The sequence below is a fragment of the Harpia harpyja genome, chromosome 1, assembly GCF_026419915.1.
Source record: "Harpia harpyja isolate bHarHar1 chromosome 1, bHarHar1 primary haplotype, whole genome shotgun sequence".
NCBI lineage: Eukaryota > Metazoa > Chordata > Aves > Accipitriformes > Accipitridae > Harpia > Harpia harpyja.
Genome location: NC_068940.1, coordinates 2,226,396 through 2,240,580, shown reverse-complemented (window position 1 = coordinate 2,240,580; position 14,185 = coordinate 2,226,396). Strand labels below are relative to the sequence as shown.

General features: G+C 35.7%; 1 protein-coding gene across 6 annotated transcripts in view; it reads right to left on the bottom strand.

Annotated features, from left to right (window-relative positions):
- Positions 1–14,185, bottom strand: part of SLC12A7 (solute carrier family 12 member 7) — a 69,719-nt gene that overhangs the window by 32,670 nt on the left and 22,864 nt on the right. For all 6 annotated transcript variants that reach the window (XM_052796611.1, XM_052796698.1, XM_052796869.1 and 3 more), the window contains exons 4-9: positions 13,849–13,995; positions 13,072–13,126; positions 10,868–10,998; positions 7,067–7,308; positions 4,377–4,588; positions 736–903 (exon numbers count right to left, since the gene is read on the bottom strand). In XM_052796611.1, coding sequence (XP_052652571.1) covers positions 736–903; positions 4,377–4,588; positions 7,067–7,308; positions 10,868–10,998; positions 13,072–13,126; positions 13,849–13,995 — 955 coding nt within the window. The remainder of the gene's footprint in view (positions 1–735; positions 904–4,376; positions 4,589–7,066; positions 7,309–10,867; positions 10,999–13,071; positions 13,127–13,848; positions 13,996–14,185) is intronic.

Genomic DNA, 14,185 nt, shown 5'->3' with positions numbered 1-14,185 from the left:
ACTAAACAGACCATACATAGTAAGATATGCAAGCAAATCAATAAACTAAATAATAAAAATATAGAAACAAAAAATAAAGGAGTGGGCAGGAAGTACAAGAAGAATGGCTAGGAAACCACATGTACACATCCCTGTTTGAATCTAACAAGAGAACAAAAATGTTTTTCTGGCACTTGCTGTGACAGGAGGGAAGAATTACTTCATACTACAATTGCTTGAGCTGTGACTTTTCTTCTAAAGTATCTTTGGTTATTTCAGTCAAATGTGACCTGATGGAAATTATATACAACTAATCTACCTTTAAGCTTGACAAAAAAAGGCTCTACTAGTTACAGTTGCAAAAAAATATTGGCTATATAAACAAATCACAGGCGGCTCATGGCTTGAATACCTGAAACAATTTTAATACTTAACTGTTCTCTTATGCATTTGAAGATTAGAATATTATAAAGGTATGCATCTTATTTGAATAAGCATTTAGTAACACATGGAACTTTTGTTTTCTTTCCAGACACAGAAAATACCACTTAAACTGATTCCTTGTTTAAGTCCTATAACCCCCTAAAATAACCAGCCGCCAGCTATGTCTCTCTAGTACCAGCAAGTTTTAGGTACACAAAACTTGGACACACAGACTAGCAAATCTCACATGTCATCAATAAACATTCACACACAAAATAATCTTTTTTCAGCTATAAGTACACATCCTCACTCAAGAAAAATAGTTGTACCTACCTGTCACAGATGGGAAATAAATCCCTACAAGCATTGTGAAGTAGGTCATGATATCTGTAAAAACATAAGGGAGTCCACCCATTTTTGTGTCTTCTGATCCAGCAACTGATGGCTGATCTTTTTTCTCAACTATTGATCCTTTTTCTGAATAGGCACTCCACAGATTATCTACAAGGCGGGGGGACAAAACAAGAGCCAGAGTCATCTCTCTGTTTCAGCATATTAAGTAGTGAGAATACAATAGTTTTATGAATCAGATGGCTTTTCTTACACAAAAACCATGACATTTCCCAATGTTTCCTTATAAAGCCAAGAATGCAGCATCAATACGATCAATACCAATTGTAACTTGTGGACATTCCCACTGTATGCCAGTGGAAATGCAGCAGTGTATAGGATGTGTCATACAAGATTTTCTTTTCCATTAAAGAAAGATTTAGTTAAAGAATTAAATTCTAATGTATTTCTAGAATGTCCACTTACATTGCACAGACATATGGATGTATTATCAGGATGTATTGTGAAAAAAAATATGGAAAGTATTATCTCCAGTTCAAGCAATCTTAGCATATATTCATATTTCTTGTTCTTATAATTTGAGGAGCAGGTCAAAAAAGAAATGCTACTTAGCAGTAACTTGAGTTCTTTGAGACCTGGTGTACAGGATAACTCTGGACAACAGTTCAGGACTCAGCTGTTCATGGCGAAGGTATTCCACATGGTGACAAAAGCAGAGTAACCAGACTCCAGAAGATAATTGATAAGCAAAAAAACCCAAAGCAAGCAAAAACCAGCAGAATGTGGCTCAAATTCCCCCCAAAAGTAAGAATGCTTGTTTGATGAAGATTGGCCAGTCAAAGAACCAGTAGCTTTTGAGAGCTTACATTTGTGGAAACACTGTTGTGCCCGTTGACAAGATGGTGAGAACATCCAACACTGATTCTTATTTTAAAATGAGAAAAGTTGTCTTATCTTGTGTGAGGAAACAAAGTAGATACTCTCCCTCTCTGTCAAAGAGCCAAAGGATTTTACACCACAGAAATAAACAATTCCCATGGACCACCATGACGATGGATCTGATAGCCAATTTTCAGCCACCCAGTACAACTCAGTGAATTAGGTACAGTATTCTAATCCTTCACAACAGCAAAAGGTTACCTTGAGCAGAACAGGAGATTGACTCTGAATCTCCATAAGTGGCCAAAGATAGGGTACTCCTACCCAGATTTGTAACAGAAATCTTACAATTGGTAAGCATATATGGAAGCATGCATGAGAAACATAAGGGACAGCAGAACAAAGAATAAAAGGAAAGTAAGTATTAATTGCTACAGAATGCTATGTGTCTTAGTTCATTCAAATGAAGAGGAATAACAAACTGATCCAGAGATAAGACCGAAGCCATAAAAAAGACGACTTAAAAAAACCCACGAGAATTGTAAATTTCAGGAATTTTAACAAAGATTTGATAAGCGACATATAGACAAGATCTCCAAATTAGCATCCACTCCTTATGGAACATAAAAAGAAAGTCCAAAAATCAGTTTGTCACTGCCAATCAAAAGCACTAAATACTGAATGAGGACTCAGCCTATGTCCTTTATTCAGTATGACACAGAAGTGACAATGGCCCAAGCACTCCAATGCATACAACTCTTATTGTGGAAGTGTGTATGCCAGCATGAGCGGGTAAAATCAGCTTAGAGATTTTGTAAAACAGAAATCACTTTCTCCTTTCATAAGATGTCACACAGAGCTTTGTTACACTAATTCCCTATGCTCATTTTTCCCAAAAGTAAGAATCCAAGTGGACTTGAAAGTTAGAGTGAGGAAAGAGAGTCACTTTTCAGAAGCACCCGGACATTTGTGGGGAGGTAGGTTTCCTTTCTAGGACCATTCATGGGCTGCAGAGGCTCCTCTAGGAACATTTAGGGACACATAAACAAGGTGTGGTACAGTGTATCTAACCCAACAACATGCTACCATGAAGCAGAACAATGTTGATTAAAGCTATTTCCAGAATTATTTCGCTATTGTGAGGTCCACATTCATGGGTGTGTTCGGTTAGCTATTTGTAGAATGATTTATTATTGTTAGGACAGCATTCATGGAAGGTGTGTAAGAGATGCGTATGTACTGTATGCAAGTGCCCAGTAAATGGTGTGAGGACTTAGCACATGCTTCCTGAAACACCCAGGCATGATAACTGAGCATTCCCAGCCACAGCTCAAGAGACGTAAATGTGCAAAGTTTGCAGCTGCAAAGTCTTCACACAAAGCAGCACATACGCCACCAGCAGAAGAAAATCCTCCTTGAGAAATCTTTGCCAGTCAAGTTCAAGTTCACATTAGGTATCAGAACATGAGCTCACACTCAGCAAGCAGGACAGGCAATCCACTTAATTTGGTCTTAGTATTACATGACACTAGGATAGTGAAAAGCACTTCTATATAGTAGTGCTAGTTCAAAGAAATGTTAATCAGTGAACACAACCAAAGCACATTTTTCCAAAAGAAGAAAAATTGGTACTCAGCCTGAAACCTCCAAAAGCAAACCAGCAGTTTAAAGCTTACTCTGTAGCGAAAAAATGAGAACAGTTATCTTCTGAGCTGGGGCAGGAAATGTAAAAATATTCAGGAAAAGTTGTAGATATGCGTGTGGTAAATTATAAAATGCATTGTACAAACCCTAGGTCTCATTTCTTGTAGCAAACATTTCAATCGAAAAGAATTTCACTTTTCATTGAGGAAATTGAGTGGTTTTTTTTTTTTTTTTTTAAAGATACAAACTTAGATTCAGAGAAGTCTATGCTTCATTTAATATCTTTTTATGTATTTGTACACTTTATATCTGATATTTTAAACTAAATTACTGTAGCAGTAGTGATTGCCTAGTGTCCCTATGTAGAGATGCATATTTCTATAAATCAAACTTTATTTTAAAGGGAAGCAGGGGAGAGGTATCAGAACATGCATTTCATTCCTGGAAACATTCTTTGCTTGTATACAATACAATCCATTACATGTCCAAAATGAATCTTATGAGCCAGTGCAATTGGAATCCCAAGCTGCCATAACCATACAGGAATGTAAACAGAAGAAAATCTATACGCTTTGTAGAACATCTCCTGTCCAAATACTAGACTGAGAGCTAAGAAGACTGCTTTTCTCCAAGCCCATCACTAACTTGATGTATCGCACTGGACAAGCTACAGAACTTCATTCCTCAATGTACCACCTGTAAATTGGAAACAAGTTTTCCCTCAGGAGAGTTTGAGAATGTATTCACGAACAGCTTACTGAAATAAGTGGATTTAGCATACAAAAGAGCTAAACCCTTTAAAAAAGAAAAGTGAGCTGCGATAAACACTTTCCTACCTTTTTTTTTTTTTTGATAGAACAATGGCTTTTGAAAGAGTGCCTATAAAACTCCAATAACCCTCAAATTAAAGTGTTTGATACTAAGCTTCTAAAACCAGATGGAAACTTTATAGGAAGAAGCATGCTCCAGGGAGCAATCTTTCACACAAACAGACTAAAGCTACAGAAGTAGTGACAGGCTAGACCACTACATTACTGAACAGCTACAGGTCAAATTAATAATGTCCAAAAATTTTTAAGTCACTGCGCTTTCCAACTTACCAGCTAGAACTCCACTCGTTATTCCTGGAATCCCTTGAATTTCTGTTACATTATTGAGACTAAAGTAGTCATCACATGTAGCATTAAGCAAAGAACTATCACAGAAGAGGCGCCACAAAGTTGTAGTCTTTGTTTCATTATTGCTTTCAATAAATTTGGCACAGACATCAAAGCTGCGTTTTGACAATGTACGGTTTCCAAGGAGACAGATACTATAAACAAAAAAATAAAAACAGTGATCCTTCAATATAGTGTTGTGCATTAAACCATTTTTTGTCCATTAGACTTCTTCAGAAACTTGTTATTTATAGTACCTATCTTATGGCCTATACTACATCTACTAAAACAGTACATAGTCTCTGCATATAAAACTATAATCAATAATCTTTAAAACACTGATCAAACATTTCTACTTTAAGGTATTAATAGCTATTTTGCCTTGTGATTTATTCTTTGGAAAATACAATCAACTCAAGCAGCTTGGCCACTAAATAACAGAGATCATGACTCATTCAGTCCTACAAGAAAGAAGTGAAATTAAGTAATACTTAATGTAATGATGAGCCTGACCAAGAAAATACAGAAGTAAGACTAAGCAAGTATGTCATGCCCTTTTCTAGCAAATAAATATTGTAGATGGCCCTCAAAAATATTAAAATCCAAAATGTAGGTAATAAGCCAGGAGGGTTAAACAGCAAAATTTAAAAACATTGATGGGACTACAAATTAAAGAATCACATAGCAGGAAGCAATTAAACCACTCAGAAATGAAAGAAAATTAGAAAACTCAGAACAGTTTGCAAAAAGCAAATTCCTAACAGGAAAGAATATTAAGGGTCTAGGAACATTTCTTTGCTAAGCTACACAAAACATGTTTAGGAGATATCTATTCCAGGCTTGCTTAATAATGAAATTATATATAATATCTATGAAGACAAAAGGAACATCAAATAAAACATTCATGTTAAGCAGATAAGTCAAAGAACACATAGTACACATCTAATACTTCTAAAGGAGCTCAGTTAAGCAGCTGATAACAAAACAGTAAAAACATATCACTCAGCATTAGAACAAGTATACTAAGCCAAGCAAAATATTGACCTAGTACAATGTCCTGTTTCTGACAGCAGTTAAGAGTAGATGCCTCGAGAAGAGTACAGGACACCAGTACAGCTTCAAGGTATGGCATCACATGGAAACTGAGCAGATTTAACAGAAAGCTGCTGCTAAAAAGATCTTCTTGCCACTTGCCTTGCTCATTTTTCTTTTTAATTGCTATTGATTTGGTGACCCTATAGCAGCAGGGTGAGTCGATTCAACCCATGGAAACTTCTTCCAGTTTGATTCAACTGGGAGATCATGAGGTAAACTATTTTACCATCTATACAATGGCCAAACCTAATGGAGGCTAGTGATGCCAACCTAACTAACCAGCTGAGTGGAAGTTGGTCTTTTTGGTGACCAGCTCACCACCAGATCAGCTTTACTGTAATATAAAACCACACTTGAGTTTCTCATTTTGAGGCAGACTGGCCAAAATGTGAACAATTATATTTATTGGAAGATAACCTTTCTTTATTATCTTTTTTTCCCCAAACAATAATACATCACAGTACCAGCCATAGATAAGGTTTCCAGGAACTTGGTAATAAGACTTACCTACGTTACATATTCAGATAAACCCTCTTTTACCTATATAGGTGACTAAAACAGTTAAGTACTTCCCTACTAGAAGCTACAGTTTCTTAGAAATTCAAGTTTTCTTCAGAAAAATGTCAGTTTTGAACACACTTTTATTTTTCTAATAGAAGACTTGGTATCATTTTACAGTACAGTCCACAAACACTGCTTTAATGCTCAGTTTGTAACGCAACCATCAACATTTCAAAGTACTATGGAATCTGTAACGATCATACAGCAAAGGATAACTTCAGTCCTGCATAACAGATGGAACTTCATAACAAAAGTTACCAGGCTATTCTGCTAATGTGTTAAGCAGTATCATTTTGTTTTCTCTCCAAACAGAAAAAGATGCACAAAAATGCATCTGGTAACTGGATAGAAGAAGTAATTCTTAGTGAGCTAAGAGAGGTACAAGCTAAAGGTGTTGAGAAGCAATATGCCATGTCTGACAACAATAAGATTTTATTTTATTAACAAGAAGGTAGAAAGCCTTCACAAACATAAATGAATTTAACACTGCAATGTCTCCATTTTAAGTAGGGAGAAATGGAAGTTTCAAAAGTTTCCTCATGACAAAGAAAGTTTGAAAGTATGTTTCTTTCATAACTATCGTTCATAGCTACAACATTTTCTTGAAGTTTTTACTTTATTCTATAGGTTTTTAGTTTAATTCTTTAGCTAAACCAGCTACATTTACTGTCAGTAAAAACCACCTTCCTGTTCTTTAGGTGTGGATAAAATAATGGCCAGTAACTTTAAGCACCAAGGAACATTCTTCCAGAGTATCATGTCTTACAAACAATGAGAGAAAGATTCAGATAGGTAACTCAGAATAACAAATGAGCACATAGTTGCCTAAAACACGTAAAACCTACCACTGAAGCCAATGTGCTTGTATTTTGAAGTTTAGCTTAAAACGTGAAATGGTTACGGTAGGTATTCCCTCCCCCCACTTTTTTTTTTTTTTTTTTTAAATATCCCACACTACTTAAAGATATTGTACTTACGGAAAGTCAGGTGGGTCAAAAGCAGTCTTAATAACTCCAGCATATATGGCAATAATGGAGAGAATCACACAGGCAAGGAAGACTAGTGCAAGCTTGTTGACATACTTTACTCCCACAAACACGACTATGGCCATCAGAATGATGATACATGTTCCATAAACTCTCATGTTGTTCAGCATAGCCTCTGTTTCTTCACCAACCTCTTCTGCTTTAAATATAGCAGCGCTTGGAGAAATGTAGGTCTGCAAGAGATATGGCAAACTATCATTCATGTAATAACAAACATTTTATTAAGAAATCATTTACTTCAAAATCTAAACTTCTATTACAGTATCAGTTTGATTCTTTCACAAACCAGTTCAACCAGATGACATGGGCATTTAGAAAGTGTAGCGGTAAAAGGAAGGGGGAGGCAGGGATGAAGAAAAACAAGTTTTGAGAATGAGTTACTGGGTTTGATCCAGCTTCTTCTCTCCCCTTTAAGAGTTTCCACTCCTCAAATTCACATCTCTGCCAGACACGAAAAACTACTAAGGACCCAGGGCGGCAGGGGCAGGGGCGAGATTACTGACAAAAATTAAAAGGAAAAAACCAACCCCCGAAACTAGCTCAAACCAGATATATCTGAAGCATTTGCTGATTAATAATTCCACTGATTGAAACAAAATATGAAGAGTCAAACAAAACCATAATAAAAAACTAAAAGTGTTTTCAGTACTATAGTCCCTGCACTATATTTCATAAAATTCAGAGATACCTTAAGCATTGTACCTTGAACATTTTTTATGGTGAGTTTACCTGAATTTTTAATCTGAACTTGCAATAGCGCAATTTAAAATTAGTGTCACAAAGTTTAGTCCTGTGCTAAAACAGACAAGTTAAACTACTGTAATTTTAAACAGGATTCTCTTACAGATATCCATTTCATGTAATTTTGTTCTGAGTTCTACCTGAAAAGAAGTTGGAAACACAGCTTATAGGACTTATACTGATAAATGCAAATGAAAAGACAAACTCTGACCTACAGTTGAGACATTTGTGTACTACACGATAAAGATATCTTTATCTTCTTCTAACACCTTTACAAAAAAAATCTCTGCTCAGCTATTAGGGGAGTATTGGGGCTTGAGGCACCTCCACTCCTTTAGAACAATTGCTAAACTGACTATACTTAAATAATCTAACTTCTAAAGGCAGGAAGAAACTTTGAGCAGGAGGCTATCTTGATATGTTCCGAACCAGAATCCCAAAACAGACATAGGCAATTCTTTACTAGATTTTTTTAAAAAAATGTAATTAATTTAATTTAAATTAATTAAATCAATTTTAAAATAAATTTTAATCTAGTAAATTAATATATACTAGAATGCTAGAAGAGATGAAAATTGTCACATCACCATGGAAGAAAACAAAAAAAGTAAAAAGAAAAACTGATTACAGACGAAGTATTTACATATTGTTAGGAAATCCTACATTGTGATGTTGCAGAAATATCAAGCTCTGTATGGAGGTACTCCAGAAGGTTTTCTTGTGCACTTTGTTGCCCTGCTGTTCACCGCCTTTGCTGGGGAAAGCCACAGGCAGATGACTGATTTCTGCCCCTCCAAATAATCCACGTCCCAGTGGAGAAAAAAAAAAATTAATACTTGTGCCTTGTGGCTATGACAGGGGTTTGTTCTGAGGTCTTCTGCCAGATATGACATACTTGGAGTTTTTTTACTTTGAATTCCATAGCCGAACCCCATACATGTTTACTAGCAATACATAAAACCAGCATGACTCTTGAGTAGGCAGAACAGTGTACCAAATCCAATCCACAACGTGACACGTGCTAGTGTTGTTAATATAGATCAGATCTCACAAGCTAGCAGTAGTGAGTGAGGACTACCTCCAATTTCAAATCCAGGTTTTTTTGAATTTATGACATGGGTCATAGTAAGTAACAAGGAGGAATTCTGAAGTACCTCCTGTGCATATCTGCACAGTCCCCTGTATGATGACCAGTAAGTGTCTGGTCCCTCCTGGATGAGGCCAAGCCACAGTAGCTGGGCCATTGCCATACAGGCAGTCTTCCACAGCATCTGTACAGGAATATGAAATTTCAAAGCCAGTAGGCTGAAAAAGAGGAAGCGGGATAGATTCTCAAGTCCTGCCTCATAGGAGATAGGCCCTTCACGTTCTCCATAACCTTTCACTGGGCAGCAGCTTTCCCCAGTGCACATGGCAGTGCCAAGCATTGTAGAAGCTGAAAAGTTTCTGTGAGTTATCCCGGGAATGCTTGTCTGACACCAAGCCCACACACTTTCATTTGGAAGAAGGAGAGGAGTCCTCCTAGAGCTTAAGAAAACACGGCTTAAAAGGACTTATGCCATACTTACCTAGAGTAAGCAGCTCTTCCTACAGAAATGTAGAGCCACCTAGTTGTGTTGACTGCTTACTATAAAGTAGTTGCCAGATTTAAAAGTCTATAGTCATGATCTCAAAACTAGAACAGTAAAATGGAAAATTAATTCTGGTAGATACAGAGTAAGTGGAAGCTCCCCTGAAGAGCTCACTAAAGGATTCAGGGTTCAAAGGCATACAGCCTGAGAAAAATGAAAGAAGATCTATATTGAGAAGTTACAGCAAGAAGACAAAAAAAAAGTTGAAAAGACAAAGGATGGGTAATACCATGAAATCCACATCCTTGTTAAAACTTGTCAAAGTTACAAGGAAAGGAACCAACTCCTTCTTGTGTTAGATGAAAGAAAAAAAACCGAGTAAGACTTCTGTCAGAGTTGAAGGGAGACTCCAAAGCAAAAAAAAAAGATAAACTGAATCTCAAGATGGAATCTTCAGTTTTTCAATTCCTAGTCTAAGGTGAGCTAAAGAAAGTGCTACGTGCATCTGTGCATTTTCGTTTGGAAAGAGAGGAGGACATACAACACAAAAGCAGCATAATATAGGGATCAAACCTTTTTGTAAGTTTGCTGTGGTGCATCATGAACATACGCAGACAAACATTTAAAGAAGAAATCAATTCCTTCATATTTGTAAATAAACTATTTTTTTAAACTAAAGTAACTGACTTAGCATCACTAAATCCCAATGACATTTCAGAAGCCCTGAAAATAGGCATTGTCAAATATGATTTAATCTGCAATCTAATATGACATTTCACTAAGGACTGCACTATTTCTTGTGGCATTTTTTTGTCATTTTTGATACAAAAGTTGCAGTTTTAAGCTGGTACAAAAATCACTGAATTAAATCTTAACATGTCTCCAAAGTCTACCTGTTGATCTGATGTTCTTTTCTGCAAGTTCTACTGAAAGATTTCCTATTTATTTTTAATATCCAGTATATATATCTCCAGTTTGGTCCTATACCTTTAGTTTTGGAGTTTTAGGTATGTCTTACTAAAATTAATATAGTTTTCCTTGCAACTCTGTAGGTGTACAGTAGCACAGGCATAATTTATGGGACATTTGGTATTCAGAACATGTTATAAAAAGGTGACAACAGATATAATATATCTGGTACAAATTAGTAAATGTCAGTTACCAAATTCTGTTTGGTTCCTACTTTAAGTACAACAAACTTACATCAAACAGCCTTTAATTTATTTTTACATTGATGATCAGAATTTTTTTAACTTTTTCAAATAGTCGTAAGTAGAATAAGAATAAATATTGACACACTGGAAATATAGTATCAAAACATTAAAAATCAAACTAGAATGCATTTTAGGCCAAGTGCCTTCCTCAGCAATTTCCCAAAACAACCCAAGTACATTTAATCTTAAGAGAAACTAGTACTTACCAATAAAATTTCAATGGTACCAAGAATGTACATTGCTCCTGCAAAGGTTGTACCCAAGTAGAAACAAAGTCCCACTGCTCCACCAAACTCTGGCCCTAAAGATCTTGAAATCATGTAGTAAGAGCCTCCAGCTGTGAATTTAACCAAAAAAAGACTCCAGCCCTTCAGATTAAGGACAGCAGTAGAGAACAAAAATCTGAATCATGCAATCAACATAATCATGCATCTCCATTGAAATGTTCATACCAAAACTGTATTCAATGTCTATACCAACAAGGCAGTTAGAAAGTACATTTCAAGTGAATATCCCCATGTGCATTTTCTGGGGAACAGAGAGTAAACACAAAGGAAAAAGAAGAAAAAATCCAGAAGCTAAACAATCTAGAATTAAGAAAAGGGTATACAGGTATAAAAAGATGTGAATCAATCTTTAGTTTCTAACCTCAAGCTGTTTACAATCAAACAATAAACTTCCAGAATAATTTCCTTATGAGATAGGGACAAAGTAGAATTTGTCTCACTAATATGCATTGTTTTTCTTTGCTGTATGTGAAGCCATTACCACTTTCACTACAGGCATTTTTTTCAGTACCACTTAAAAGTGTTAGGCAGGGATTGCTTTTTCTTGTCTACTCGCTTGTACTATTCACTTTGTCCCTGAATTTTTCAATTTTTCTCACTCATGTTTCCCATATACATGCATCATCTTTCTTTAAGTCATAAGCTACCCCCTCTCCCCCATTTCCACCATACGGTTTCCCTTTCAGTAAGCCTCTAAGTTTCAGACTCTTTATCTCTTTATCTAGACTTCCCCCCAGCCCCCTCAAGGCATGTTCCTCTCTGGTTCCCTCTCCCATCTTCTCTTAAATTCATGTTTGTCCCACTCACGACAACTGAGGAAGAAAGAAGAGACAGAGAAAGGAAGCACTTTATTTTAAATAAATATACACCAGCCTTGTATAAAATTAGTCTGCAAACAAGTCTGAAACTGCTTTTCAATACGAACAAATGAGAAACTAACAAAATTTATGATGCATCACCGATCCTTTTACTAAATATAATGCTGTTGCATGTAATGGCAAGAGACAAGATCCTGCTGCTCAGAAGGTCTCTTTCAATCCTAGGTTCCTATCTGTGCTTTCTGCCTCCTCCATATATTCCAGCAGAAGAAGCATTTCTCTAAGAAACTGACACGAACACACACACAAAAAAAAAAAGGTGAAAATGAAGACCTGTCTAGCGTAAGAACTGCCACCTTCAAAGATTTCTGTGACACTCAGATGTTAAGCAAATCCTTTATAATGAACTTTAAAAATATGAGAAGGAAAAGAGCAGAACATTTTAGTTATCTGGACACAGATTAGAATAACTACATTCCATTATAAAATATAAGTATTTGAAACAAAATTTTCTATTGTATTTATATTTCATACATGATACTGTATCCATGAAATGAGATTATTCTATACCCTGCAGAAGCTGTAGCATTTACTTTTGCCCAACAACTTACGCATCAGTTCTGGAACCCAGTACTAAGCTGGAAAAGCTCTACAAGTGAGGAATTTTTTTAGCTTCATTAGGTAAACTGTTCAGAGTTCATAGCAATGTTTGAACACCAGTATTATCAATTAATTAGTTGAGAAACTGAAAAGGATAAGAGCTTCAAAGACTAACTGATTTTGCATCTAAAAAAATTGGCTTCATAATTGAAGAGGAACAAGTTCATCTATTTATCCTGAAATTTTAAGGAGATGAGCATAACCTAGAGCGCTTATACAGAAAAAGATTTCTGCCAGCAGACTGGCTGTTATTCTTGCAGAAAACAACGTAACTAGCTCCAGTGTTTAGAAATGGAGTCTAGGCAAATTCAGGAAAAAAAAAAGCAGCCTTATTTTTAAGTTTGTAAAGAAACCTGCTTTGCATGAAGACAAGTCTACATTAGTTCAAATTATAACATCTTATCTTTCATTCAGAGAGAATCAAATGATTGATGACAAAAATGTGCTACAGTTTGTAACTCCCAGAAGGTCCAGTTAAAAGATTGCATCTCACCTTAAAAAGTCATTTATAAATCAGTTAAAAGGAAATATGCACTTGACACAAGAGAGTTACTTCTGATATCTCAGACCACAGTTAATTTCTTATCCCAGCTTTAAACTTCTATCATTTGACCATTCATGGTTTAAGATAAAATTCTTCATTACCTGGAACTACACCATTTGTTGCTATTGCACTCATTGAAATTGCAGTTAGCATAGTCTGTGGAAAGATGAAATAGAGGAAGTTTAAAATACTGAAAGTGTCTTGCCCCATCTTTCAAAAAAAAGTGATCAAATAAATAAATAAAAAATTCTTTAGTTTCATTTTTTTAATAAAGATGTTACAGAAACCAAAAATGATCCCTTGGTCAGGGATATCCATGTAAATTAAGTACTAAATTTTTCAATAGAAGATTCAGTTAATTTAGATGTTTGAAACAGTCTTTAAAAAGAACTGGAAGAACACAGACCACTGAATATACTGAAAAGGAGATGTTCGTTATTCCAGTTAAATAGTGACAAACTGATCAAGCGTCATTGTTATAACAATATCATCTACTAGTGGTCTCACATTCCAAAATATTAATTTATGGACCTAATGCTGTGGATCGATTTGTAGTTTATATTTCAGTTTGTTCTGAAGTTGTGAAAAGCAGAACAGTTCAGATCTCAATGTAAACCATGAAATATTTGCTAAAAGCTTACTTAATAAAGTCCATATAATACTTCAAACAAAAGCTTACTGTGATCAACTCAAGAGAAGCTCCATACAGCCTAGAATGACACGTGACACTCAGTGCATATATATATACACCATGTTTCTCAATTGCACTGATATTTAATCACTCTGGAGAAATCTTTCTCTACTACTCGTATATTAGAAGGCAGCAGTACTCTTGTAACAGAAGATTTTGCCAAAAGTAAAGAAAAAGGTTAACTTACACAAGCACAACACATGAACACAATGATGAAAGACTCAAGAACTCCAGCTGTTCCCACAATCCATGTTAAACGTAGGAAAAGGATGACTCCCAAGATGTTTTGCAAGCAGGGCAGGTACACACCAATAAAAGTGCCCATACGTGGAACCTGGAAATGAAGTCAGAACATTAATTCCTTTGCACTAAACAATTTAATTCCATAAGCGTTGTCTTCCGCAAAGACTCATCACAAATGCTCCATGAACAAATGGTGAGTGAAATTGAATGATAGCTTCAGAGCGTCCAGCTTCGCAAATATTCATAGGCTATTTATACAGAAAGATTCCTGAAAAGACAGA